The sequence below is a fragment of the Gorilla gorilla genome, chromosome 5 (genome assembly GCF_029281585.2).
Source record: "Gorilla gorilla gorilla isolate KB3781 chromosome 5, NHGRI_mGorGor1-v2.1_pri, whole genome shotgun sequence".
NCBI lineage: Eukaryota > Metazoa > Chordata > Mammalia > Primates > Hominidae > Gorilla > Gorilla gorilla.
Window position 1 is genome coordinate 151,317,435 of NC_073229.2, and position 25,522 is coordinate 151,342,956.

At 35.8% G+C, this 25,522-nt stretch overlaps 1 protein-coding gene across 3 annotated transcripts in view; it reads left to right on the forward strand.

Moving 5' to 3' along the window:
• Nucleotides 1-25,522, forward strand: part of RSPO3 (R-spondin 3) — a 79,352-nt gene that overhangs the window by 12,981 nt on the left and 40,849 nt on the right. For all 3 annotated transcript variants that reach the window (XM_004044647.5, XM_055391576.2, XM_063707839.1), the window contains exons 2-4: nt 17,945-18,136; nt 19,713-19,859; nt 24,527-24,724. In XM_004044647.5, the coding sequence (XP_004044695.1) occupies nt 17,945-18,136; nt 19,713-19,859; nt 24,527-24,724 (537 nt within the window). The remainder of the gene's footprint in view (nt 1-17,944; nt 18,137-19,712; nt 19,860-24,526; nt 24,725-25,522) is intronic.

Below are 25,522 nucleotides of genomic sequence, written 5' to 3' on the forward strand. Positions count from 1 at the left end.
ATAGAAGAATCCTAATTTTGGAAAAACTTAGCAAAATTTTTTGCTGTGTTTACTTGTACCACTGGTCATGTAGTTTCTGCCATAAAATACAAATGGTATGGACAAATGCTGCTTGGCCACAAACTGAGGACATACTGAGAAGCTACATATTTGTTTCTTATAGAATTTAGTTTTGTTTTTCAATTTATGATGAGTTTTTTTTTTTATCTGGAGTCCAAAAGGACCCTCGTTGCTTGTTTGGTAACAAGGAACAAGGTCCAAACATGGTATCCTTAGCCCCTCTGACTTTAATTCACACACTCTCATTTCATGCCACCCTCAAGATGGTAACTCTCAGTCCCCTCCACAAAGACTGAATATAATTTTAAAAGGACAGTCTTTCTTTCATATAGCACATTTCTAAGACATCCAGCCAACTTTCCAGTTCTATCCAGAGCTTAATGTAGATCCAAGCTTTTAACATAGATCAGTGGGATTTCCTTGGAGGCCAATTAGGCTTGCAGTATCACATAGATGCATACTTGGCCCTAGTACAATCAATAACATTTGCTATCATATCCAGCCTGTGTTTTTAAACCTGTGGGCATTATGTGACCATACCCCAAAGTTTAGTTTCTAACAGAATAAGGGAGAGTTGCAGCAAGAGAACCTCCAAACAATTTCATGCTATAACTACCATCTTCAGTATCCATGTGGACATCCCATTGACATCCCAGGAATTCATTTTAAACTGTTTGCCTCTGAACTGAGCATGTGCTCTAAGGAGAGCCTACGATCCAAGAAACCTTCATGTAATAGTTTTTACTCAAACTATTTAATTCACAAGCTGTTGGGCTGAAGTGCTCTAGGTCATCAGATAAGAACACATTCAAATGAAAATTGCCAAGATTTTCCAGTGCAGGATATTTTCGTCACCCTTCCTAGCTCAAACTCACTTCCTCATCCATTCCACAAATTCTAAACCACTACTAAGATGAGTTGAACAGTCTTAATTTTATAATCTTCCAAAGAAAAAATAAAGACACAGACAGCCGAGTTAATTTATAAAACAGTGCTGCATTTATCTTGGCAGATGTCAGTTTTCCCCCCACTAGCTCTTTCATGCTGACTACTTAGCAACTCATGGAGGATCAAGTCATTCCTATGTATTAAGCACCTTGAGAACCATTGCACTGAGTAAATTTGGTGTGTCTCTTCACACACTTCTTGTACAAATTTCTTTCCTCATAGAAAATTTATTTACTGGGTCTCTGAAACCTAAATAATCCCTTTACTTTAAACCTGAAGCAAATGGAGAGTCATTTTTACAAGAGCAATAAACTAAAGTGGCTGTTCAAACACTTTACTTGAATTGCTCTGGGCACTGAAATACCTTTTTGTTAATACAAACCCTTCATATTCTAGCAGGAAAACCCCTGAAATTCTAGGGTTGCTTAAAATTGTATAACCAGGAATCTCCCCTCTCCCCCAACACCAGCCCCCTGATCCTGGGAGTATGCCAGTAATTTTGCAGGATTCATTCTGACAAACTGTTCTGGTGTAAATGTTTATAGAAATCTTTTCCACTAGAGATTAAACAAAGTTTAAGTAACTGTGCCTAAATGATAGATCTTAGTAGTGTTTGCAACAGCAGGTCTGATGCTATCTGATGCAAAGATTCTGATACTGTATACTAGAGAAAAGGCTAAAGGAAAAAGAATCAAGAGAGGAGTTAGTATGAACTGTACGTAATTTGAACTGCAAAATATTATTCTAAGTTATCTCTATACAGATTAGTTTTTTTAATGTGCACAGGATATAAAGGAAATGAGTTCATTTAAATTGAAAAATAGTAAAAACTGACTACTGGTGCTTTAATGGCTTAAAAAAAGTTGGGGGCAATTACAAATCTTATCACATGCCAGTTCAAATGCAATTCTTGGCTAGTTCTCCAAATTCTCACCAAAATGAAGTAACATATTTGAGATCTGATCTGATGTAAGCTCTGGTATCCATATTATTATTATTCAAAAACTACTAAAAGGGATAACTGCTGAGCTCTAAGCCTTATATTGAATATTATTTATTAAAACAGGGTAGTACCCTAGGCCTCAAGAGGTGAAAGCAAACCAGTGTTCCCTTTCTGTGCTTTCCTGTTTGCACAGCATTTTCAAGTGTTTATTATATAGTACGGGATTACACAGCTAAGCAATTAAAAACCTCAGAAACTTCACTGACTGAATTTCAAATTAATGCTACAGCATTAATGATTCCTGTGATACTTGACTAGGAAAGGCATATGTCATTTAGACTAGTTAATGTTTCCTCTTTCCCTTGATGATTTAAGGCCTACCTTAAAATTTAAGAACCCATGAATCTTAATTTCATTTCTTTGTTGGTAAGTCACAATATGAGATTTCTTCTTAATAACTAGAGATTACTTCCTCATTACAGACATAGGATTTTTTTAATTTTAAGATTTTTTTGTGAAAAACCATTTTAGAAAAAGTTCAATGTAAATAATGTTAAAACATATGCAATGGAACTTTACTCCTTTTTGTTTTGCTTCAAACGTAATGGCAGTCATTCACTGCTAAGTTTCCAGTTGAATCCTATTTAAATACTGTATTTGCTATAAATGAGCAAGGAAAATAATCAAAAGGGATCCATGTAATATGAAAGAGACTTTATAAACTTAATTGGAAGATAATCCTGTCTTTCTAATTACCTTCTTAGAATCTAGATGTTCTTGATTTGACTGTAGTGAGAAAAATCCCACCTTAGGAGGCAGGGACATTGATTTTAATTTATATATTGCTATATAATTTAGACAAATCATTTAGTCTGTGATTTGATTGTATCCACTATACAAATGAATTCATAATCTTTCATTTATCTGAAAGCAGAAAACTGATCTTAAAGTCCACTCCTCCAACAGTAAGATCAATGAGCTTTCCCTTTTCATTTTTGTAGCATGCTCTAACCTTACATAGTTGCCCGTCCAAATGTCTAGAATGCTGAGTTATGGCTAGAATTCAAAAGTTTAAGTTTCTTTTTGCACATTCATGGAAGTTTTAGACCATATTTTTAAAAAGCTAACAAGCCAAAAAAGGAATCTTGTTAGGGGAAAAATATGGAAAAATCAAAATTGAACTCAGCACTAACTACAATATCATACATTCATTTACTTATTTAATAGCTCTTTATTAAACAATTATTAAGTGCCAAAATTACGAAAATGAGCAAAACACACCTGGAACTTGCCCTTGTAGTATTTCACAGTGGTTAAGGAAAGAAAATATTAATTCAGAATTTAAAAAACAATATTTGGCTAAAGATAAATTAGAGCACTTTAGATATCATTTCTAAGCCGAATAGTACCTCTTTTTTGATTTGTTTAAATAGCGTTGGAAATTAATTAGTTTACAATAAACCTAATAGCTACCCAGATTTTTCTCTGGGAAATAGAGACAAAGCTGAACAAGACCACATATGGGGATGAAGCAGGAAGGTGGAAGGAAGATTAACTGAAAACATGGGAATTTATTAGGCCTTCTGGTATTTTCTTGTCTTAAAATTTATGAGCAATGAATAGGACTCATTACTTAGCATGCCGTTTGTGACAATCATAGGAAGTATGCTATTGTCCACTTTAAATGTAGTTAGCATTTTTAAGTAAGCCTTGTAATGGTGTGGCATAGCTTGGCTGAGTGAATTTCCATTTTTGGCACATTGACTAATTTCTGTAGCTGAACTTTCACACTAGTTCATTCACTGGAATTACTTTTCCCAAACACTAACATATTGTATGTTTTAAAATAGTGCATTTTTGGTCCATCTCTCTGAAGCATTTTCAAACCTTTTATGGTAACCCCATGACCACCACATAAAACATACAAGTCAATCTACTTAAAGCACCAGTTTGGCAAATATATGTCAACAAGTTATTTGGATTCTTATGTAACTCTGTTGATGACCTTTCCTAACCTCAGTTGATAGCTTTAAAGATATCAGTTGCCAAAATTCAGAGTCTTGAAAATAACTTGATTCAGTTCTTTTCGGTATGTGATCACTGACTTGTAAAGGTCTTTAAGTAAAGAAAGGCTACTACTAGCTACTTCCACATGTGTATCTCATGGAACCTTCACAACAATTTCATGAGATATTATTCCATTTTATAAATAAAGAAATTGAGGCTGAAAACAACTAAGGAACAGATCAAAATGACATAGTCAGAGATGGTAAACCTAAACTGTACATCTAGATCTTCTGACCTAATGAACAGCTTTCCTCAATACACCCTGCTTTTCATTAAGCCTGTAAAAGAGAATGCCAGAGGAGGTTTAAATGAGAAATAGTTATCTTTGCAACTGAGATGGAACTACTAATACCTCATTAGACAAAACGTGAAGGTGTGAGAAAATAAACCAGACTACTTGACAGAATGGTTACTTAGGAAGTGCCAGGCCAAGTTTTTTAACTGTTTTTAAATCAGAGGCCCAATAAGATTGCAACTATTGGCCGGGTGCGGTGGCTCACGCCTGTAATCCCAGCACTTTGGGAGGCCAAGGCGGGCAGATTACGAGGTCAAGAGATCGAGACCATCCTAGCCAACATGGTGAAACCCCGTCTCTACTAAAAATATAAAAAATCAGCCGGGTGTGGTGGCAAATGCCTGTAATCCCAGCTACTCGGGAGGCTGAGGCAGGAGAATTGCTTGAACCCAGGAGGCAGAGGTTGCAGTGAGCCGAAATCGTGCCACTGCACTCCAGCCTGGCAACAGAGTGAGAATCCATAAAAAAAAAAAAAAAAAAAAAAAAATTTACAACTATTGTTCTTAAAAGATCCCTCTGATTGGTAATGGTAGCAGTAGTAGTAGTAGGAAATGGGAAGATGTGAACTCTATTAATAAGGGAGGTAGAATCTGTAAGAAAGGTGATTGGAGAAGAGGATAAGGAGGGCTCCTAGATTTCTGATTGTAGCATCTTCATGGCGCCATTTGCTGCAACAGAAAAGCACATGTCGACTAGATGTAGTGGCTCTCACAGGTAATCCCAGCATTTTGGGAGGCCAAGGAGGGCAAATCTCCTGAGTCCAGGAGTTCAAGACCAGCCTGGGCAACATGGCTAAACCCTATCTGTACAAAAAATACCAAAATTAGCTGGGCATGATGGCTCAAACCTGTAGTCTCAGCTACTGTGGGGGCTGAAGTGAGAGTATCACTTGAACCCTGGAGTTTGAGGCTGGAGTAAGCAGTAATCATGCCTCTGCACTCCAGCCTAAGCAACAAGCTGAGACTCTGCCTCAAAAAAAAAAAAAAAAAAAAGGCACACGTCAATTAACTGTACAATAGTTTTAATAGCTAGGAAGGTTTTTGTGAATTATATATGCAGCATAAACCACTCATGTTACTGAAGAAGACAAAGAGAGACCAGAGAAGTAAGTGATTTCACTGAAGTCACTTTGCAGTGGAGCCAAGAGTAGAAATAACTCCTGTAGCCATTCTGTAATACCAAATGCTACACAGCAGATGGTTCCAAGGGTTGACCTTCCAGAGAAGGGCTCTGTGGATCCTCTGCCAATCTGATATCTTATGTGTTTAATAATGGCCTTCTTGGAGAGAATTATCTGTTCATTGACTGAGGAGTTGCTTCACAGTCTCTTTATTTCCTTACTCCAAGATATGCCAAACTTTAAAAAGTTACAATAACCTGTTGCCCTAAAGTAAGATGGCTCATGACAAGGCACAATTTTAAAAAACAAACCAATTACACATACCGTACTCTCATCAAACACAGTTATCCCATTTCCTCATCAAACATATTCTATTCCTGGGAATGAGGAAGGTTCAAATCTGATCCTGAGCTGGAAAAGTATCATTTTGCCCATTATCAGCAATAACTTATATTAATATGATTTTGTACAGCATATAGACACTTTCTCATCATCTTATTTGATTTTTTTCTCAACACCCTTTTGGAATGGGCAGAACAGGTGTTATCATACTCATTTCACAATTAAAGCTCAAAGATGGTAAGTGATTTGTATGGTATCACAAGGTTGGTAAGTTGCAAAACTTAGCCTCAAAGTTCTTGTAGGGGGATAGTTGTTTTGTTTTTCTACAGTTCTATGACTTTTCCCACACTACCACAGTTCTCATATATCTACCCTGAAGTTCCTACTATTAGTATAATTCCTTTGGATTTGACAAGAAAGGCATGTAGATTAGAGGAAATCTTTATTATAGATGAGAGTCTTGCTAGCTGACAATGTGAACTGGCAGATCTTTAACGTCCTGTCCCATTTGAATACCCATGAATGAGCTTATTGTGGGGAGAAGGAGATACCAAAGCAAGAGCATCAAGCATTGTTTGGCAAACTGTCTTCAGGAAAAAGCAGAAAACTTGCTGGGTATTCTCTATGGTAGTAGAACTTTCTGAGAGAAATGGTTGAGTTTTGATATAATGGGATGTTTATTAATAAATGTCGTTATGGGCTGGGCCCGGTGACTCATGCCTGTAATCCAGCACTTTGGGAGGCTGAGGCGGGTGGATCACTTGAGGTCAGGAGTTCAAGACCAGACTGGCCAAATGGTGAAACCACGTCTTTCCTAAAAATATAAAAATTAGACAGCCGTGTTGGTGTGAACCTGTAGTCCCAGCTACTTGGGAGGCTGAGGCAGGCGAATCTCTTGAACCCGGGAGGCAGAGGTTGCAGTGAGCGGACTTGGTGCCACTACACTCCAACCTGGGTGACAGAGAGAGACTCCATCTCATTAAATAAATAAATAAATAAATATCATTATAAGATAATTGTATGGGCTTTCCCCAAGTATCATGATATTTGTTTTACTAGACATAATCAAGTAAACTGTTACAGGAAAGCAGTTTGAACTAGATACCTCTAAAGTTCCCAAAGTTTATGATTCTATTGGCTGGAAGCTGACTATATGGATCTCAATATTCTCATCTGCAAATTTAAGGGAGAAGGAAGAGCTTCAAGAGCCCTTTAAATTCCATAGGTAAATTCACCATCCTTTCAGATATTATGTACGTATTCCTACATAAAGCATTTTGTTCATAACATTTTCCCTCTTTCTCCCTTTCCATTTGTCTCAGTTTTTCTTTTCCTTCAAGTTCCATAACCATTCCTACCTGCTCTCTGTAGTCTTTAGATATCTCAATTATCAATAATTGCTCCAGCCTTTTAATTTGTGGAAAAAAGTTTCTAATCTATACATTTATGGTTTTTTGAATATTAAAGTATTATCTTATCAATTGTATTGTAGGCTTCTTGAGTCAGAGACTATCTTTTGTCTCTCAGTATGATCAGTACCTAGAAGACTGCTTCCAGTAATCATTGAATAAACAATTATTTGTGAAGATAATAATAATGTAATACTGAAAGTGTGGTATTTATATCACCTTCGTCAGATTCACCTGGGATGCTTCTTATCAATGCAGTTACCTAAATCCACTGGATTCACTTCCAAATCAAAATATTTGGGAGTGGCATCTTACCTCGTCATTGTAAACAAGTAATCCAGGCCATTTTTACACAAAGTTTTAGAATCTTTAGACCTTTGGTTTCTCTGTACCATATAGACCTTTTGTTTCTCGGTACCATATTGATATCATTTCTATGCCATATCTTACCTTTTTCAGTCTGTTTAAGTAGGTGTGTGTCTTCAGTGAGCAGCTAGTGCCTCAGAGGTCTTCTTGACCCGGATGTCTGTGACTCCTATTAAAGTCTGTGTCTATGGTCCTTAAAAAGTAGCCACTCTCTATGACTGTTAGTGAGTTTCTGGTTCCCCAAGCTTCTCACACCTCCTGTATTAGAAGCCTCAGTATGTATCCTCTTTTCTAAGAGTTATTATTGGATAAAGCTGCCAGCTGCTTCAAATATGGATGATGATAACACAGGATGAGTTTAGTGCCTCTTGAGTTAAACAAAGTGTCTTATACCTGTGATTTTGATGATTGCCTATGAGAGTCCTAGGCACTTTACACAGCATCTCACTTAATCCTCTGAAATACATATCAAGCAGATATTCCAGTGTTACAGATGAGGAAACCTAGGCTCAAAAAAATTAAACAACTTTTGTCTAAATATATAATCAGACTGGAAATTCATTTACACAGGTAATTGATTATATTCATCTTTGTATGCTCACCTACTAGAACACTGTGTGGATGCTGAATAATTTAATTTTTTAAATGAATAACTGGATAAAAAATAAATATTGGTAACTCAGCTAGAAAACATGACAACTAGGGTTCAAAACCAGACTCTAAATGAGTGCAGAGCCAGTACCTCTTCACCCTGTCCCTGTGCTCTTCTGGGAAGTGTGCAGGACCCATTTCTGAATGAGGTCACAATGCAGGGAGCCATGCACATAAGTATAAAGATGCATCATACTTACAAAGGTGCATGTATATTCTTCTTCAATTCTGTTAGCAATTTTGTGAATCTAGGAAAAAAATCACTTATTTTCTTTGCTCAGAATTTTATATGTGATACATAAAGCTGGAGTTTTTAAAAATGGTATACTCACTATTGGTACATCTTCTAGTGCCTGTTGAAATACCACAAGTCTCTCACTTGCTGTTTACTTATGCTAAGACCTCAGCCATCAGATATGCTACTTTTAGCATGCTATGTAGCACAAATATCCAAGTTTATTCACAATATAACAAAGTGGAGTTTGTTTTTAGCACAAACTGAAGTTTGTTTCATTCAAGAATGTGAAGTTAGTAGTTATGGAGCACTCATGCGAATTCATTACCATTAAACTATCACATTTTCTGTTTATGTTGATTTCTAATTATTTCTAACCTTAAAAAATTATTTCTTATTTTTTTAAGGTTAGAAAAAAAATATTTCTAACCTTAAAAAAAATTTCTAATTATTTCTAACCTTAAAAAAAAAATGGAATGCCTCTCTCAGCCAGACCACAGCACATAATGATTCCCACTGTTGGATGAACACTGTTGGATCTGTCTTATGAAAAACGCTGTTATTACCCACTAACTCATCAATAGGTCCTGGCTCTCTACAGAATCTGGGTCTCATCACCCCCATCCACCCCCTCTTGTCCTCTATTCACCTCCACTTGGGAACATGGCCACTTGGAGAAGGGGAAGCTTTCCCTCTCTTAGCAACAGCTGGGGATGTTGATTCAGTACCTTACATTTTACACTCGTAGCAGAGTGCATTCACTTTACAAAGGATTTTTCTACTTGCAATTAGGAAAAAAAAACACCTCTTTATTTTTGGTTCTGTGAGTAGTTTGTAACAGTTTCAATAGCAGCATCAACTGTAGCTAGTCGGTTGGTCACAGGAAAGTTCATAGGGTTTTTACTACTTTTGAAGTATCCAATTTGAAATTAGTCCATAGATTTTTAATTCATTTAAGGAATTAAATAACATAATATTAAGATACTAAAAGAAATATTAAATTAGAAGTAAAAAGCACAGTGTTGTTATTGTAAGTTATTTAGACTGTTTCAATATGCATTGCTAATGGTAACAATTTAGAAAAATACAAGAAAAGATTATATGCAAGACTGTAATTTTTTTGCTTTTTATTCTTTCTTTGTTCTTATGACCTTTCATGTATTTGATAACTTTTTTACTTCTCCCCACTTATTCCCACACACACACTTACACAGAATGAAAATTAAAATCCCAAAGCAAACTAAAATTACTGCTAGAGAAAGATGGGGAGGAACAGAGGAGAAACGAGATAGTCCCAAGAGCAAAACACATGTAGATTGATGCACAGCCTCTTCAAAGATTGGAATCTGGATGTAAATCCCCAAGTTTGTTGCTAGTTAGAACACTTTCCTCTAATATACAAGTTAAAAAGAGAACATGTTTTCATGGAATACAAGATGCTGGTTCTGTTCCAAGATCCATAAAATTAACACAAATTAAAGTAACTATATCAGGCAAAATGTGTTCTTTCCTTTCCTTCTAATATTTACTTAGAAATGCAGAGGCTCCATGTACTTAGGCTTTTTACTTTGGCCCTCAAGGGATGGGAGGATCTGGCTCCAACCACCCTTTGTAACTCATTTTATAGCACTCAACGCATTGCAGCCTCATTGGTACCTGTCATGTTGCTCCATGTGCCCAGCTTCTCCCATGGCTTTACACTGTTTGCATTGCTGGTGCTCTACCTGAAATACTCTTCCTGGGTTTACATGATGACTCCTCCTTATTCTGCAGGCCTCGGCTAAGGAGTAGACTTAAAGGTTCTTCCCTGACATGTATTTAAGGAAGCTTCCCAGAGTTATTCTCTGTCTTATTCACCTGTTTGTTGCCTTAACAACACTCATTACAATCTTTAATCATTTGATTCCTTGTTTACTTACTTATTAACTGATGAACATCATGTCTTCAGGAACTGGATGTCTTATTCATTCCTGCCTTTCCTGCATCACATGAAATGTTGAGCACACTGTGGGTGAAATTTTTGTTGAAAACCTTAATCATAGTTTCCACAGTGTATCCATATACAGTGAAGCCTACTTGAATCTATCTTTCATTTCTAGTCCTGATTTTGGACTAGCTGTGGTTAGGCAAAGCATAGCCTTCAGTTACCAGGTTGGCTTTGAGCTCCCAAATATTCATCATATCTTAGATTTCATGAATTCTACAGCTAACATCATTTGCTAGCCATTTTCTTAATATTTTGAGCTGACTTGATTTTAGTGGAAAGCCTAGCTATTTGCTGCTTAATGTTAGGTTTGTTTTATTGCTGTGGCTTTATTTTAAAGTATTTATAGAATATAAATATTAGACTCCCTTCAGGAAATTATTATTCAGTAAGAGAAAAAGAAAGATTTTCCAAGTTCTCAAAGAAACCATTTCCATTAAAAACAGTATGTTTCCCCACATAATAATAATGGTGGTGCACCAACTGGGCTGTATTCAGCAGCTGGTGAAGACATTCCTCTCTGAGACTCTTAGGAATTCTGTCAACCTCTGGTGTAGGCACAGACTTTCAGATTAGATGTTGATTTAGTAGGATAAAAGATACAGCAGACTCTATTATCCTAGCTGTTAAAGTTCAATTAATGTATGTACTTTTGAGTTTGACGAAAGACCAATAGAATTTGTATGTAGGTGTGTGTGTGCACGCATGGGCATGCATGCGTGCATATATATATGTATATACACACATATATGTGTGTGTGTATCCATATACACATGTGCAGACATACAAACACATATGTGCACATATTTAAATATGTATATTTAAATAGCATAGGTGAATTTTAATTTACTTAATGGTTAAAACATTGGTATATTAAAACCCTAAAACCATCAGATGATAAACAGTATTTCAAAAATGGCAGGGTCTGTATATATTTGGACATATAAACATGTGGTTCTTTCAATAAGTTATCAATAAAAAATAATAATGAATAAACCTGTATTCACCCAAATATCATAGTTTGATAATCCAAAAGGAGTGTTGTATCCAAATAAGTAATTATATTTATTCAGAAAATCTCGTGTTCATATTTTGCTATCTATACCTAACTTTCTCAAGTTGCCTAAATGGTTGTGGAGACCTAGCCATTGTCGGCTCTACTTGCAAGCTTTAACACATGAACAAATGAGAAACACTGACTCTGAATATTTTCTTGGGTTGACTGGGCAGAATTTTAGAGAGACAGCCAAATAATTCAAATTTTTAACATTAGACTTTTCTTAAAGTGATCGTTGCCACCAGAGGAATAGGGAAACATCTCTTAATTTTCAATAAATGTAATATTACTCCAAACTTAAATGTGACTCCGTAATAATCAAGTCCCAAGATATGGTAGAAATGTGTTGTCCTAACTTAGGCAAGAAAAATCGCCACATTTTCTCTAAGGGAATGAATTACTGAAGTAAATGACACATAAAAAAAAACCATTATTACTTCACTTTGAATGACTGATTTCATAATTAAGCATTCAAAGTTTATGTAATTTGCAACTTGATTTCTTTGCCAGATATTCATAGGCATAGCCCACTTAAATTGTTATAGATACTTTCTGTTAAACATTTACTACTTTAACATTTTTATTATTCTTTCTTTCTGGTTGTTTTTGTTTGTTTGTTTGTTTGTTTTTGTTTTTTTGTTTTTAGACAAGGTATCTCTCTGTCATCCAGGCTGGAGTGCAATGGTACAATCTTGGCTCACTGGAGCCTGGGCCTTCTGTGCTCAAGGATCCTCCCACCTCAGCCTCCTGAGTAGCTGAGACCACAGGCATGTGTCACCGTGCCCAGCTAATTTTTTTTTTTTTTTGGTAGAAACAGGGTTTTGCTGTGTTGCCCAGGCTAGTCTCAAACTCCTTGGCTCAAGGGAAGTGCTGGGATTACAGTTGTGAGCCACTGTACCTAACAACATATTTATTATTTTTTTAAAAATAGCTTTTTTATATGTATTGTGTTCATTCCTTCAATAATCAAAAACACTTTATTGAGAACCTATTCAATAAACAGCTTCCTTGAATAGAAGGTGGGAATTATCTCAAATTCCTGAATCTATAGAGGAAAAAAGAAGAAGAAATTATCAAACCATGAGACCTCTTCCCTCAGGAAGCGTACAGTCAATGTGAGCACACTTCTAAAAAGAGAAGGCATGGAGGAAAGGACAGATGTAAAAAAAACTTTGATTATAGAATTCAGTTGGTCTCTTCTCTCTACCCTGTCTCTTAAGGCCACTGCATACAGAAAAACAGGCAGTGAATGTTGTGCAGACAAGTATGCTTTGGAGAGATTTTATATATGATGTTTTTATTGTTGTTAAAAATAACTTAGATCAAATTTGTGAATTTATTAATTTTTAATTAGATTATAAAATCATTATTACTTTTATGTATCTGGCACTTCTTTTCAACTCAGTCAAACCTGTTTTATTAGTCTAAAGTCTACTAAAATTTACATTTCTGGAAATTAGCTACAAATAAATGATCATCAGCAGTAATTGGCAGCATGCAGTAATGGATTTTTTTCACATAACAACTTACAATAGATGTTAGTACATTTGTAACTGAGCTTTAGAAGTGAATTAACATAAAGCAAATGCTTGAAGCTTGCATTTAAATTGTCACAGAAACAGAATTTAGTTCCCAATACTGTATTAGTTGATACATCATAAACATTGAAAACAAGTAGCCAAAGGTTGTATATTGACCAACTGTTCTGGTTCCATTTAAAATTCTGTATTCTGGATATTTTATCAAAGTTGAATTAACTCTTATGATAATAGCAAGTCTCTTAGGAATGGTTGCATCAGTTATGTATCACAAGTTAAAGGTTATCAAATAGTAGGAAGCCTTCTTAACAGATAGTGAAATTGAAGTTTTTTATTCAGGGAGTGTTGACAGTTCAGACACTGAAAGTAGGTTTAAGTTATGTATCAGTGTACACCCTTTTTGTACAACTAACCATAATAAAGTTAAGAAATAATAGTTCCCTCTTTCTTAATTCTAAAGATAGACATATTAATTTCACTGTGTATGTGACACATTTTTAGTAGAAAGTCCCAATTTAAAGTTTCCATGAATTCTGCCCATTTTCCCACTCATATCTACCCCCATTACACATCTAAAGTTTACTTATATATAAAGATATAGTTACCAAATATCAAAGATCTCTGTTTTCACCTCTGATCTAAACTCACTATTTTTCCAGCAGGCTATTCCTTTGAGTTCAAGTTTGAAGTTTCAAAATAAATGATTATGATAGCTTCTACTTACTTGTATCATAAGGCAATTACCACAGTTAATTTAGCTTTTGAGTATGCTCTGAAAGCAACAGTGAGTGACCTAGAAATTCAAAGTATTGTTTAAAGCTGCTTATAATACATTTTGTTCTATTACCAAATGTCCCCTATTTTGCATGATGTCTTCTTTTTCTGTAATTTTTCAGTAGCTTCCCCTTGTTTTTTTTTTTTTTTTTTTTTTTCTTTTTCAGACAGAGTCTCACTCTGTCACCCAGGCTGGAGTGGAATGGTGCGATCTGCGCTCACTTTAACCTCCAACTCCCAGGCTCAAGCAGTTACGGTAGCTGGGATTACAGACGTGCACCACCACACTGGGCTAATTTTTGTATTGTTAGTAGAGACGGAGTTTCACCATGTTAGCCAGGCTGGTCTCAAACTCCTGGCCTCATGTGATCAGCCCACCTTGGCCTCCCAAAATGCTGGGATTAGAGGTGTGAGCCACCGTGCCAGGCCCAGTAGCTCCCATGGCTTTTCTAATTAAGTAGCCACCATCAGAGACTCATGTGTGCATCTCCAACAGCCACTCCAAAGTAAGCTCCATCTATTAAGCATCACTCTCTGGATATTTCATAAAATCTGCAAAATTAATGATTCCAAGCCAGGTTTATCTTTTTAAACGTCAGTATTCTATGCACCATGCCCTACTCTCCAACTGCAGGCTTTTACTCCCCTGGTAGCCCCTCCCCTCTCTATTCACTGGCTGGACCTAGAAACCCACCTTTTCAAATCCTCTTTCTTGTTCAGCCTACATGCCATTGGCCACTATATTTGGTTGGTACCGCCTCCTAAATATCCTTGAAACACGCATCCCTTCCTCACTACATTATATTGCTTCTGCCGTACTTTAAGTTATCATCAGCCTCTTACCTTGACTACTACATTATTCTTCTCCTAGTTTGCATGCCTGCCACACTGCCAGGGAAATTTCCTTTCCAATTCAAATCTTAAATTTCAATCACTGGTGTGATTGAAACACCCTATGTTTACAGAAGAATTTCATTGGCCTATCTCACAAAAGTTTCTGTAATCTAGATCTATTTTATACTTCCAATCTTCTTGTTATTCCTCATATCTTCATTCCCCACTACTTATGCACCAGTTGGATCAAACTCATGCCAGTCTCCTTCCCAGCTTGGGTCATTGTAGTGTTTCCTTCTCTAGCCACACATGGCCACTTACATACTGATAAACTCCAACTCGTTTTCTAAGATTAAGTTCAAACACTGAGATTCTGTGAAACTTTCCCTACCTCTCCACCAACAACTTCAAATAATAGTAGGAAAATATTGTTTGAAAAAGGTGATTTAGAAATTCAAAATGAAGTTAATATTGAATGGGGAATAAAAAGAAAGACACATGAGAAAGTAAAATTCTATTTTCTGTCTCAGAATCACAAGATTTTATGGCTGAAAGTGTTGTTACAGTCAATATAGACCAAAGTTTTTTGTGGTTTCCATATAAAAAGTAAAATCTCTTGCCTTAAAATGAAGTTTGGGAAATTTGTACTTAGTTGTGTAATACTGACTGTGTAATTTGTATGATCCTTATACGGCATTCAAGAAAGCTGTCACTACACTACATAACCATAAAAAAATCTAGACTCATTGAATCTGAGCTTCATAGTCTTCATTTCTCTCTCTTCCCACAGCCAGCATTTAAACCTTCCTGAAGAAATAAGGTTTGCCATCATTTGATAGTCAAAATTCATTGCCCATATTCAAAATTCACTGATTAAAACATAAAATTTTATTGCAAGTTGGGACAACTAGGTCTTTCCTGCTTTTTCAAAAATCAAATTTTTAAAAACACTTGCCTAGGAAGTCATTATATGAAAAAAAAAGGTGAAAAGAATTATTGTAGCACAATGTTGACTGTGCTGCATTTCATCAGTAAAAGTTTTAGAGACAGAGGGAATCAAGCAAGGTATTTTGGCACATCTCATAATTTCAGTGGATACAGTTACAATCATGAGACTTATTCAAAGCTCTCTCCTGAAGAACATTCCAAACATTCAAAACCTAGTTTTTAAAATAAAATTTATCTTAAGGAATGTCAGTTTTTGAAGCTCTGAATATGTAAATCATGTTTATATTAATAATTGATATATTTAAAATTATATCATAATTGGCAAAAGTTTCAGAATACATAAAATTAGAATTTTGTGTTTTCTTTCAGCAGCCACATTTCAGAGATAGGGATGGATTGGCATGGACCAATATGGTCCATCTTTCTTAAACCCAGAGTCTCTTAGTGCCCTGAGTTTGAAGCACTTTTCTTTCAAGTTGAGGTCCACTCTTCTATAGACAATTCTATGAAAAGGTCTTACAAGTTTTTATCTACACCTCTCACTTTTTGAAATGGATAATGATAGATTCCAAACACATGGAAATCTCTTGCCCCTTTTACTTTTTAGGATCTTTGCAAGCTTACAATATGTACACGTTTTCTGTAAGTCACCAGTGCTGAGTTACTGGCATGAAAAATGACCCTGTTACTTGGAAAGTAGTTTCACTTACAAGTCCCCCAGGCCCTGTAATGTCTAAACCTCCTGTGCCACTTTATGTGACTACCCCACCCCCACAGAGGAGCATGCACAGGAAAAGCAGACTTCCCTTCCCCCACACATTTCCTTAGTTTATTTACAAAACGTCTTGGAATGAGAATGAGCTGCTTGTGGTTCCTGTGGCTGATTCGGGGATGGTTTCCTACAGGCAGAGGATGCTGGTCAACCGAATGACCTCTCTGTAACTAACCCGTGCACCCCTGTGGTAAGGCTGTTTGGTCTTATAGGTACCTCTTCTAACTAAGCTTGGAGGGATTTGTTTTTGTGGTAAAGAACTTAGTAATAACCAAACGTCACTGTAAAGACAGATTTAATAATGTTAAGGTCCATCAGAGCCTACTCCTTCTACTACCAACAAGAGAAGCCAGAAATACACTGGCATGCCTTTAGATTCCTGTGCGTCAATCTTTCTTTCTCTAAGGATTATGTTTTTTTTTTTTCTTCTGGCATCTTCAAAGGACAATAAAGCTATTAGCAATATATTTGAGTGGAGAACACATTAGGAAAAGAAATCATCCTAAACACCAGCTATATGAGAAACATCCGTTCGTCAGTAGTTTTTACCAGCTCATGCAGAGGTGATGATGACTATTTAATAGTCAAAAGAAGATTTAAAGTTGTGATGATCTTAAGCAAACATGAGTCTCCCAAATATTCATTTCTGTTTGTTCAGACTTGCTAATGAACACTCTTAACTCACACATTGGTAACTCTTGGAAACCCTGCAATAAGTGTAACAGTGATTCTTAAGGTAGACTGGTCCATTCTCACCAAATATACATTTCACTCGAGTAAGTAGAAGATAAGGGCACAGAAACTGTAAGACTCCAGTTCCAAAAGAGAAAATATTGAACATAAATTACCATAAGTAGTCATATATGATCCACATGGAAACACTGGTGAGATAAGCATCACATTTTCACCATTATATCTATTTGAACTGGCAATTATTAAGCTCGTGTGAGAAGAAATATTTAATGAAGGAATTGTGGGGTGCTCAACAGCTAACATAGTTTCAGCATCAGTTTGCATTGGATCAAAAAGTAGAATTGTGTTCTCTAATACACCATAGTTCAAAACAGATATAAAACTTAGTGTCCTTACTCAAGTTAAGCCCTAATGTACATTATTTTACTTACTGAAGAAATTAGAAACATATGCTTATCTTCCATTACATAAATGAAAAGCAAAGCAAATGTGTATTAATTTCACTGTGTAAATGAGCACAAAATTACCAGTCCCCAATCTCCCAGGGTGCTAGTTCAGTGAGGATATTATATATATGAAGAGAATATATATAATTAGTTATACATAATTTAAAAATATATATTATATGATAAAGAGACTATGTATACACACACATATATAAGTCCTTTGAGGCAGTATATTCTTATTTTTCAAATGCTCAATTTTAAGAACTTTGAAATTAAAAACAATACATGTGCTAAAGGGAAATAAAAGATCATAAAAAAAGATATGAAAAAAAATCCCACCTCATTCACCCATTGCCAACAAATTGAAAGCTAATGAAAGAGAACATATATCCTGCCCAGAAACTGTCATTTTTTTATCTGTGATTTAACCTTTGTAATGTCTTTCTACATTTGTCTCCACAGTGCATCCTAACGTTAGTCAAGGCTGCCAAGGAGGCTGTGCAACGTGCTCAGATTACAATGGATGTTTGTCATGTAAGCCCAGACTATTTTTTGCTCTGGAAAGAATTGGCATGAAGCAGATTGGAGTATGTCTCTCTTCATGTCCAAGTGGATATTATGGAACTCGATATCCAGATATAAATAAGTGTACAAGTAAGTGCCCACACGAAATTGTATTTTTATCTCATCTTTGGTGACTTTTCCAGATTGAAATGGCCTCTAATATATTTGTGATATTCAATGTTAAGTAAATGATAATGTTTATCTGATAATTAGGCTAAACCATACTTGGACTTAACCCTCAGAACCAGAAAATTTTTATCACTAACTTACAAAAAAAGCACTCATGTTTTGGTTTTCTTTTTAATTATGAAAGCAAAGGCTGGGAATATGATTATTGCTCATTGAACCTATAGAAAAGTACTGCAAGCCTCAATTCCATCTGAGTTTCCATTATCAACACAAAATCCAAGTATTGACTAACTTGCCAAATCATTTCAGCTATTTTGACTTCAAGAGAGATTCCAGAGCAACTGAAACATTTATTTATCAATTGGAAATAAATATTGGGAGTACTGTCATCTGGAACCTGAAAACCTACTTTTCACACTGCAGACCCAGGGACCTTTCTCAAAAATGTAAATTAGGAAATACCACTCTATTCAAATATAATATGTAGTTCCTCCAAACTCATCTCCTACAACTCCCCCTCAACCATTTTGCACCAGCCTCACTTCCCTTCTCACAAGATCTTCCCACCTCAAGCCTTTGCAATTATGTTATACACTGGCTGTTCTAGCAGTTGGAAAGCTTTTTGTCCACATCTTTGCATAGCTGGCTGTCTTATATCATTGATGATTTTGCTCATATGTCACCTTCTCAGAGAGACATTCCATGATCATCCTATCCAAAATAATCAGCCTGTTCCCCTTGTCAACCACCCTCCATCTCTTTTTCCCACCATTTGCTGTTTTTTTGTTTTGTTTTCCAGAGCACTTATCACTCTGGAACTAGACTGCCTGGTTTCAAAAAGCAGTCTGATCTGTTGTCCTGGGTTAGTTTTATAACTTTTGTGAGCCTCAGTTTCCTTATATGTAAAATGAAATTATACCAATGACTACCTCACTGGATTGTTGTAAACTTTAAATAACTTAATAATATTGTAAAGCATTATAGCAATCCTGGCTTACGGCAATCACCATATAAGGGTGAACTATTGTTATTGTTTACTGTATCTCCTCTCCTAGGATGTAAACTTTCTGAAGCCTGACTCTTACCCCTCTTGTGCATTGCTGTCAACCAATATAAAAAACAATGCCTGGCACATAGTAGGCAATCAAATATTTGTTGTAAGAATCAATAGCCCTCAAGAACAACACAAAGGTAATATCCTTTGTATGTTTTCTTAAGGTTCTGATGAAACATTTTCACTATCACTTAATATAAACAGACACTTCATCTTATAAATATTCTTGGATATATATATATATATATAAACAAAGAGTTTTTCATAGGGCAATCAGTACAATGATTTTAAAATCAATAACCAATGTACCTCAACTAAATCACTGAGGAGGAATCGTGAATTCAGTCTGGCAAAATAATTTTGGACTTCAGGTGTTTATTTGATACTAAAGTTGTGTGTGGCTGTGTCTGACACACGTAGAACTGGACCAATAGTTAAGAGAACATAATGCAAGCATATTTCTCTTTCTTTTTTCTCTTTCAGAATGCAAAGCTGACTGTGATACCTGTTTCAACAAAAATTTCTGCACAAAATGTAAAAGTGGATTTTACTTACACCTTGGAAAGTGCCTTGACAATTGCCCAGAAGGGTTGGAAGCCAACAACCATACTATGGAGTGTGTCAGTATTGGTAAGGAGAACCTGTAATAATTTGAGTAAGTGATAATGTCAGTCTCCATGGAGGTGCTTTTCAAAGTCCTTTGTCAAAAGAACTTGAAGGTTCTTGGGCTGAGATCTCTTAAAGGCTGTCTCCATCCTTCTTCACAAAGATACTCTCTTAAAGGTGTTTTTCATAATCTTATCTAGTATGTATTATGGTACAATTTAATATAGTAGGTGCTTCCTTATTTCTTAGGGACTATTGATAATTGTTTCAACTGTTCTGTTTACGATAGATTTATTTTTATTATTTAGTGAATTTTTATTTAAATTATTATTTAATGAATTTAATTTAAGTAAACATTCAGTCAAGACACACATATGTATATCTGACAGTGATCTGTTATGTGACATACATATATGTCTTGAACTTAATTTTTACCTTAGAGCAACAGTTTCATAAAACACCTAGGTCTAATCTCAACTAATGACCAAAGTTATTTTCCAAGGTGGGAACATATATTCTCTTGACACAGCCCATTAATGCTCAGTAAATGGATCAAAGACCTAGAGAACTGGAATTGATTTAGTTAAAATCTCACTCTTTTTCTCTCATACTGCTATGCTGAAGTATTCTGCTTGCACAGGTATTGATACATAATAAAAAGGATTGTGGACTTACTCAAACTGACAGATTGAGACAGTCCCTGGGGCTGATTAATTGCAGGCCAAATTTCCTGAAGGGGAGGTCCCTCAGACAAGTTGTTTGTCTAAATAACAGATCACTGTCAGGCTGTATTTTCAATCTTTTAAACGTTGTGCAGCTACTACAGCTACAACTTTGATGAACACTTGGGAAGCAGATGCTGAACCAAATGGTAAAATAGCCTAGGAAGTCTCAAAATCCCCTGGGCAAGAACTACAGGAACCTTTGATGCTGCGGTGATGTTGGCATATCCACACAACTGCCCTCCTGATTCAGTACAAGATAGTCTCCAGGACTCCCCTGGGGTCCCCATCTTAGGGGTCCCTTAGAATCTAAAGTGCTGGAGTAATAACTCTAAAGTGATGGTTTAACCATTTCAAGTGTACCGTAGCACTTTTATTTCTAAACAATGTTCTTGATAGAATAAAATAAATAGATATTTTAAAGATAATTTTAGAAGCATCTGGAAAACAACAGTCTTGAAACAGTTCATGGCTCATTTTGGTTAAGTTTTTTCTTCTCTAGTTGTAAAAACACATGGAAAAAAAAGCAACTTAGGAATAGGGTAAAAAGTACAAAAGAAAGCACTTCAAGTTCTTTTTCTTATAGGTCCTGAGGGCTGATGATTAGAGGTAATAAGTTCCAAACACTGGAAAAAATAGAAAACACGTCTGTGGAATATTCAAGAGCAGAAATTCAGGATGAGTTGCAGAATGTTTGTGACATTTCTCTACCCAGAAAAAAGGCGCATATTTAGATTTTTTCAGTTGTTGAAGGTGTCACATTCAGTCCTGGAAAGGCTATTTACCTTAAATGTATTAATGCTTTTCTGTCAGGGAGATCATTTCACACTTGGCACTATTGGATTTGCCTTTAAAGCTTACTGGTAATTTATGCTGCTAGTAAGACTAAGACTATTTCTTAACACAACCACATTTAAGTTTATATATTTTGGAAAAGAGGTTAGCAGTCCAAAGGCCAATTACTGAGTTTGGTTCATTTAACAGATGCAAATGACCTAGGACACTGTAGTAACACAAATCACCAACTTCCGTTCAGGGCTGGCTCTGGTTGTTTGCTCAATAAGAGATGTCTCCCATCATATGGCGCCTAGCCTTCAGGTACTACACCTGCCATGCCTTTAGGCCAGTCCAGAATTTCAGGGAAGATGATGACCTGCTTCTATATCACAAAGGAATATTAAAGCCTGTTCCTTTAACAAATATGAAAACTAGGATCCGGAGAGCCAAAATGGTGATCCCAAAGAAACATTTTAAGTTATTTTCAGTGCTGTAATTAGTAGCCTGACTTTAGCTTCCCACTACTCATCCAATAGAAAGAATGTGGCTTTCTCATTGCTAAAATCCACACCGTATTTCTACTTTTCTATCGAGATTTTTAAATTGAGAGGAAAGGTCATAAACAGAGGAAATGCTACCCTGATATAGAGCTGGGATGAAAGAGGTATGTCACAGTGTATCCGCTTTCCATGGTTTGCAGGTGAAATGAAACAGAAACATCCACTGAACCAAATTTTATAAGAGAACATGTTCTTTTCACTTTGTGCTCCAGATATTTGCTTCCTGTCTGCACTGTCATTTTGTCACCCTCACTGCTTCTCTTAGTTGGATTTGTTCAAGAAACACAGAGAGAATATATCTCACTTCAAGGACTGAGTAGCAAGGGACATTCCCTTGCTATGTTCTCTATGGAACCATGCAACTAGTCAACAAGAATTAGAGCAAAATGACCAGTAAAGTCACTACTAATAGGACATCCTATTCAACTTTCTTGCCAATTCGGGAATCCCTTTTACAGCATCTTGCACTGATGATCAACCACAGCACAATCATTCCCAGGGACCGGAGCTCATTACCTTTATGAGACATGTGCTTCATTTGCTTCATTAGTGAATAGCTAAAGATTTCCAGTTTTAAGATTGTTCTTAATACAGAAGCTAGGAGGAACACAGAAGGTGAATATTCTGTTTTTCCTTAACTATCTCTTAACCAAGGAGTGCCTCAATTCTACATTGTTCATTAAATGATCTGAATAGAACTTAAATCACCTTTTGTGTTGTCTTTAGCACTTTTTTTTTCAGTTTTCATTTTTTTTCCTGGAAATATTATTTGGATGCTAACATTATAGGTTTATTCTACAGTGTTTCTCTAAGATAAATTCACCTCATTTCATGGTGTTTTAACTCTCTGGTCTCATTAGAACTTTTTACTACCTAAACTCATTAGTTTTGAATATTTTCCCTCCTCCAATGAAACTATCTAAGGTTGTCCTTAGAATTTAATTTATAAAACCTTTCATCTTCTGACTATAAACTAATAATTACCTAAGCTGTAATTTTTTAAATACGTTTTTCTGAAGTCCAAGTATACATTTGCTTAGACCACTTTTGCTATTATGAAAGAGCACCGAAGTTCTGGTCACTTGCACATCAGATCATTTTTTCTAATTCAGTCCTCTTAATTCTGGAATTAAATGAATACTGGACAAAGTGACAGCTCACAAACATAGACTTTCCTCTTCTCATTTGCTTTTTTGGAGGTGCCTTTTTTTGTAATGCTAAGGATACACTACTTTTTAATGGTTAATATCAGAATGGGATGCTGGAAGATAATATCCATAACCAGCAAGAGATTATAATATTATTAATTGACTTACTCTATTCTTGAATGAAAATTGTAATGGTATAACTGAGCATGAAGACTATTTTAAAATGGTTCAATAAAGTTCATTTCATTTCACAAAAACATAAAGTCATGTATTTAATCAATTCCATTTAATTCCGTGTTGCACTCAGGGACCTGAAAGTGTCTGAAAAGTCCTGTGAAAAATGTATAATAAATGGATTTAAATTTCTAAAACATTTAAGTTATCTTTCAGCCTCTGCTGTTATGAGATAGCATTCTGCTCTAAAGTAAGGAATCATTAAATCAGAAGGCAATAAGGGAGGTTACTGGAAACTTCTTTTTGTGGAAAGATAGTCTTAAATCATCTGAAAGAGTTACTGTTGCTAGCTGTTGTTATACATTAGAAAGTTTTAGGGACATAAATATAATAGCACCTTGAGATGTTTCTTTTCTTTAGAAGTTCAAAAATCTGTTACAACCTGAGAAAGCCATTATTGAAAAAAAAGAAACTAATACAGAAAAAGGAAACAAATCTCCAAAAGAAGCTCCAGAAAAAGTACATCAGGTCATCTTAGGAATCACTTGGTCAGGTTAATTTTAGAAGCAGGTTATCAGCTGAAATTGACCCAGAATTCACATATAATAGATGCTGCTATGCCTGAACCATACTCAGTAACAGATATCAATATTTAAGCATACAACAGCACATGTCATAAGCAAAGGCAGTAAATAGTAGGCCAAAGACCTGGATTCATTTTCTGCTCAAGCATTCTCTAACACAGAGGTTCTCAAAAGGAGTTCCCAGTACCTGCAAATCAGCATTACCTGTATTGTTAGGCAAATTCACAGCCCTACCCCAGGTAACTGAATCAGAAACTCTGGTGGGGGCTAATGGAGAAAGGTCCAGCATTTTTTGTTTTAGCAAGCCCTCCAAGTGATTCTGATGCGTGCTAAAGTTTGAGAATCAATTCTCTAGCACATAGTATAACAACTGTTCTTCAAATTCTGGTCAGGATCAATCAACAATTGCAGCAGTGCTCTGGAAATTATAAAAAATTGATCAATTTTAGTGATTATATTAATGTTAGTGCCTGTGTTAATCAATCTAGAGAAAAAGGAAATCCAATGCAAAAATGAGTTTATCTGATAATGAGTACTAAACTGAAAACATTCAATTTCTGCCTTTCCCATTCTCCTGTTTTATATTTAAGTCATCTTGCCCGACTTTGATCTGCAAGATTCTTCTCAAATGTGGGCAAGTTCTGATGGAAGAAAATTTTTTTTTAACTCAACAATAGTGAAAGTGGTTGTGAGCCAGCTGAGTCTGTTTCTTCTGTTCTGTTTCAGTGCACTGTGAGGTCAGTGAATGGAATCCTTGGAGTCCATGCACGAAGAAGGGAAAAACATGTGGCTTCAAAAGAGGGACTGAAACACGGGTCCGAGAAATAATACAGCATCCTTCAGCAAAGGGTAACCTATGTCCCCCAACAAATGAGACAAGAAAGTGTACAGTGCAAAGGAAGAAGTGTCAGAAGGGAGAACGAGGTACAATCATAATAACAAAATGTGCTTGTTTGAATCCTCATAATCTGTTGCATTTTTCATTTTATTTCTTATGAAACACTTGGCATTATCTTTCATGCCTAATATCCTAAAATGTGTACCAAACAAGAATATGTTGCTTGTAAATTACAGAATATAGATGTGGTAATTCCAAAATATGGAGCCTGATGTCAGAACTTTACTATAGAAGTGTGCTAATTGAATTACGATGAACTAGGCTGTATTGTAAGCATTCAGGGCATTATCTGTACTATAATCTGCTTTGCTAGTACTTAGAAAACTTTTGGGAAGTCTCATAATTACAAAGTCTAATGATATTTACAAGAACAAGACAAAGAAACACTGCTATCAAACATTCCTTTCCTCACTGCCTGCAAACCAAAGTAGTGAAATGTAGTGGTAAGCTTTTGTAGCTAAGTGTATACACACACACACACACACACACACACATATATATATAAAATTAAAGACAGAATATCATTCTGTCATCCAGGCTGCATTGTAGTGGTGCCATCGCAGTTCACTGCAACCTCAAACTCCCAGGCTCAAGCAATCATCCCACCTCAGCCTCCCAAAATGCTGGGATTACAAGTGTGAGCCGCCATACCTGGCCAGTATAGTTAATACTGACTTTATTTTGAATTAAATGACCAAGACCACATTTTATGAATATAGCAAAATCATTAATGACATTTGTCTCCAGATTTCTTTTCATATTGCATATTTCTTTTCATATTGCGTATTTCTTTTCATATTTCTTTTCATATCTGTCTCCAGATA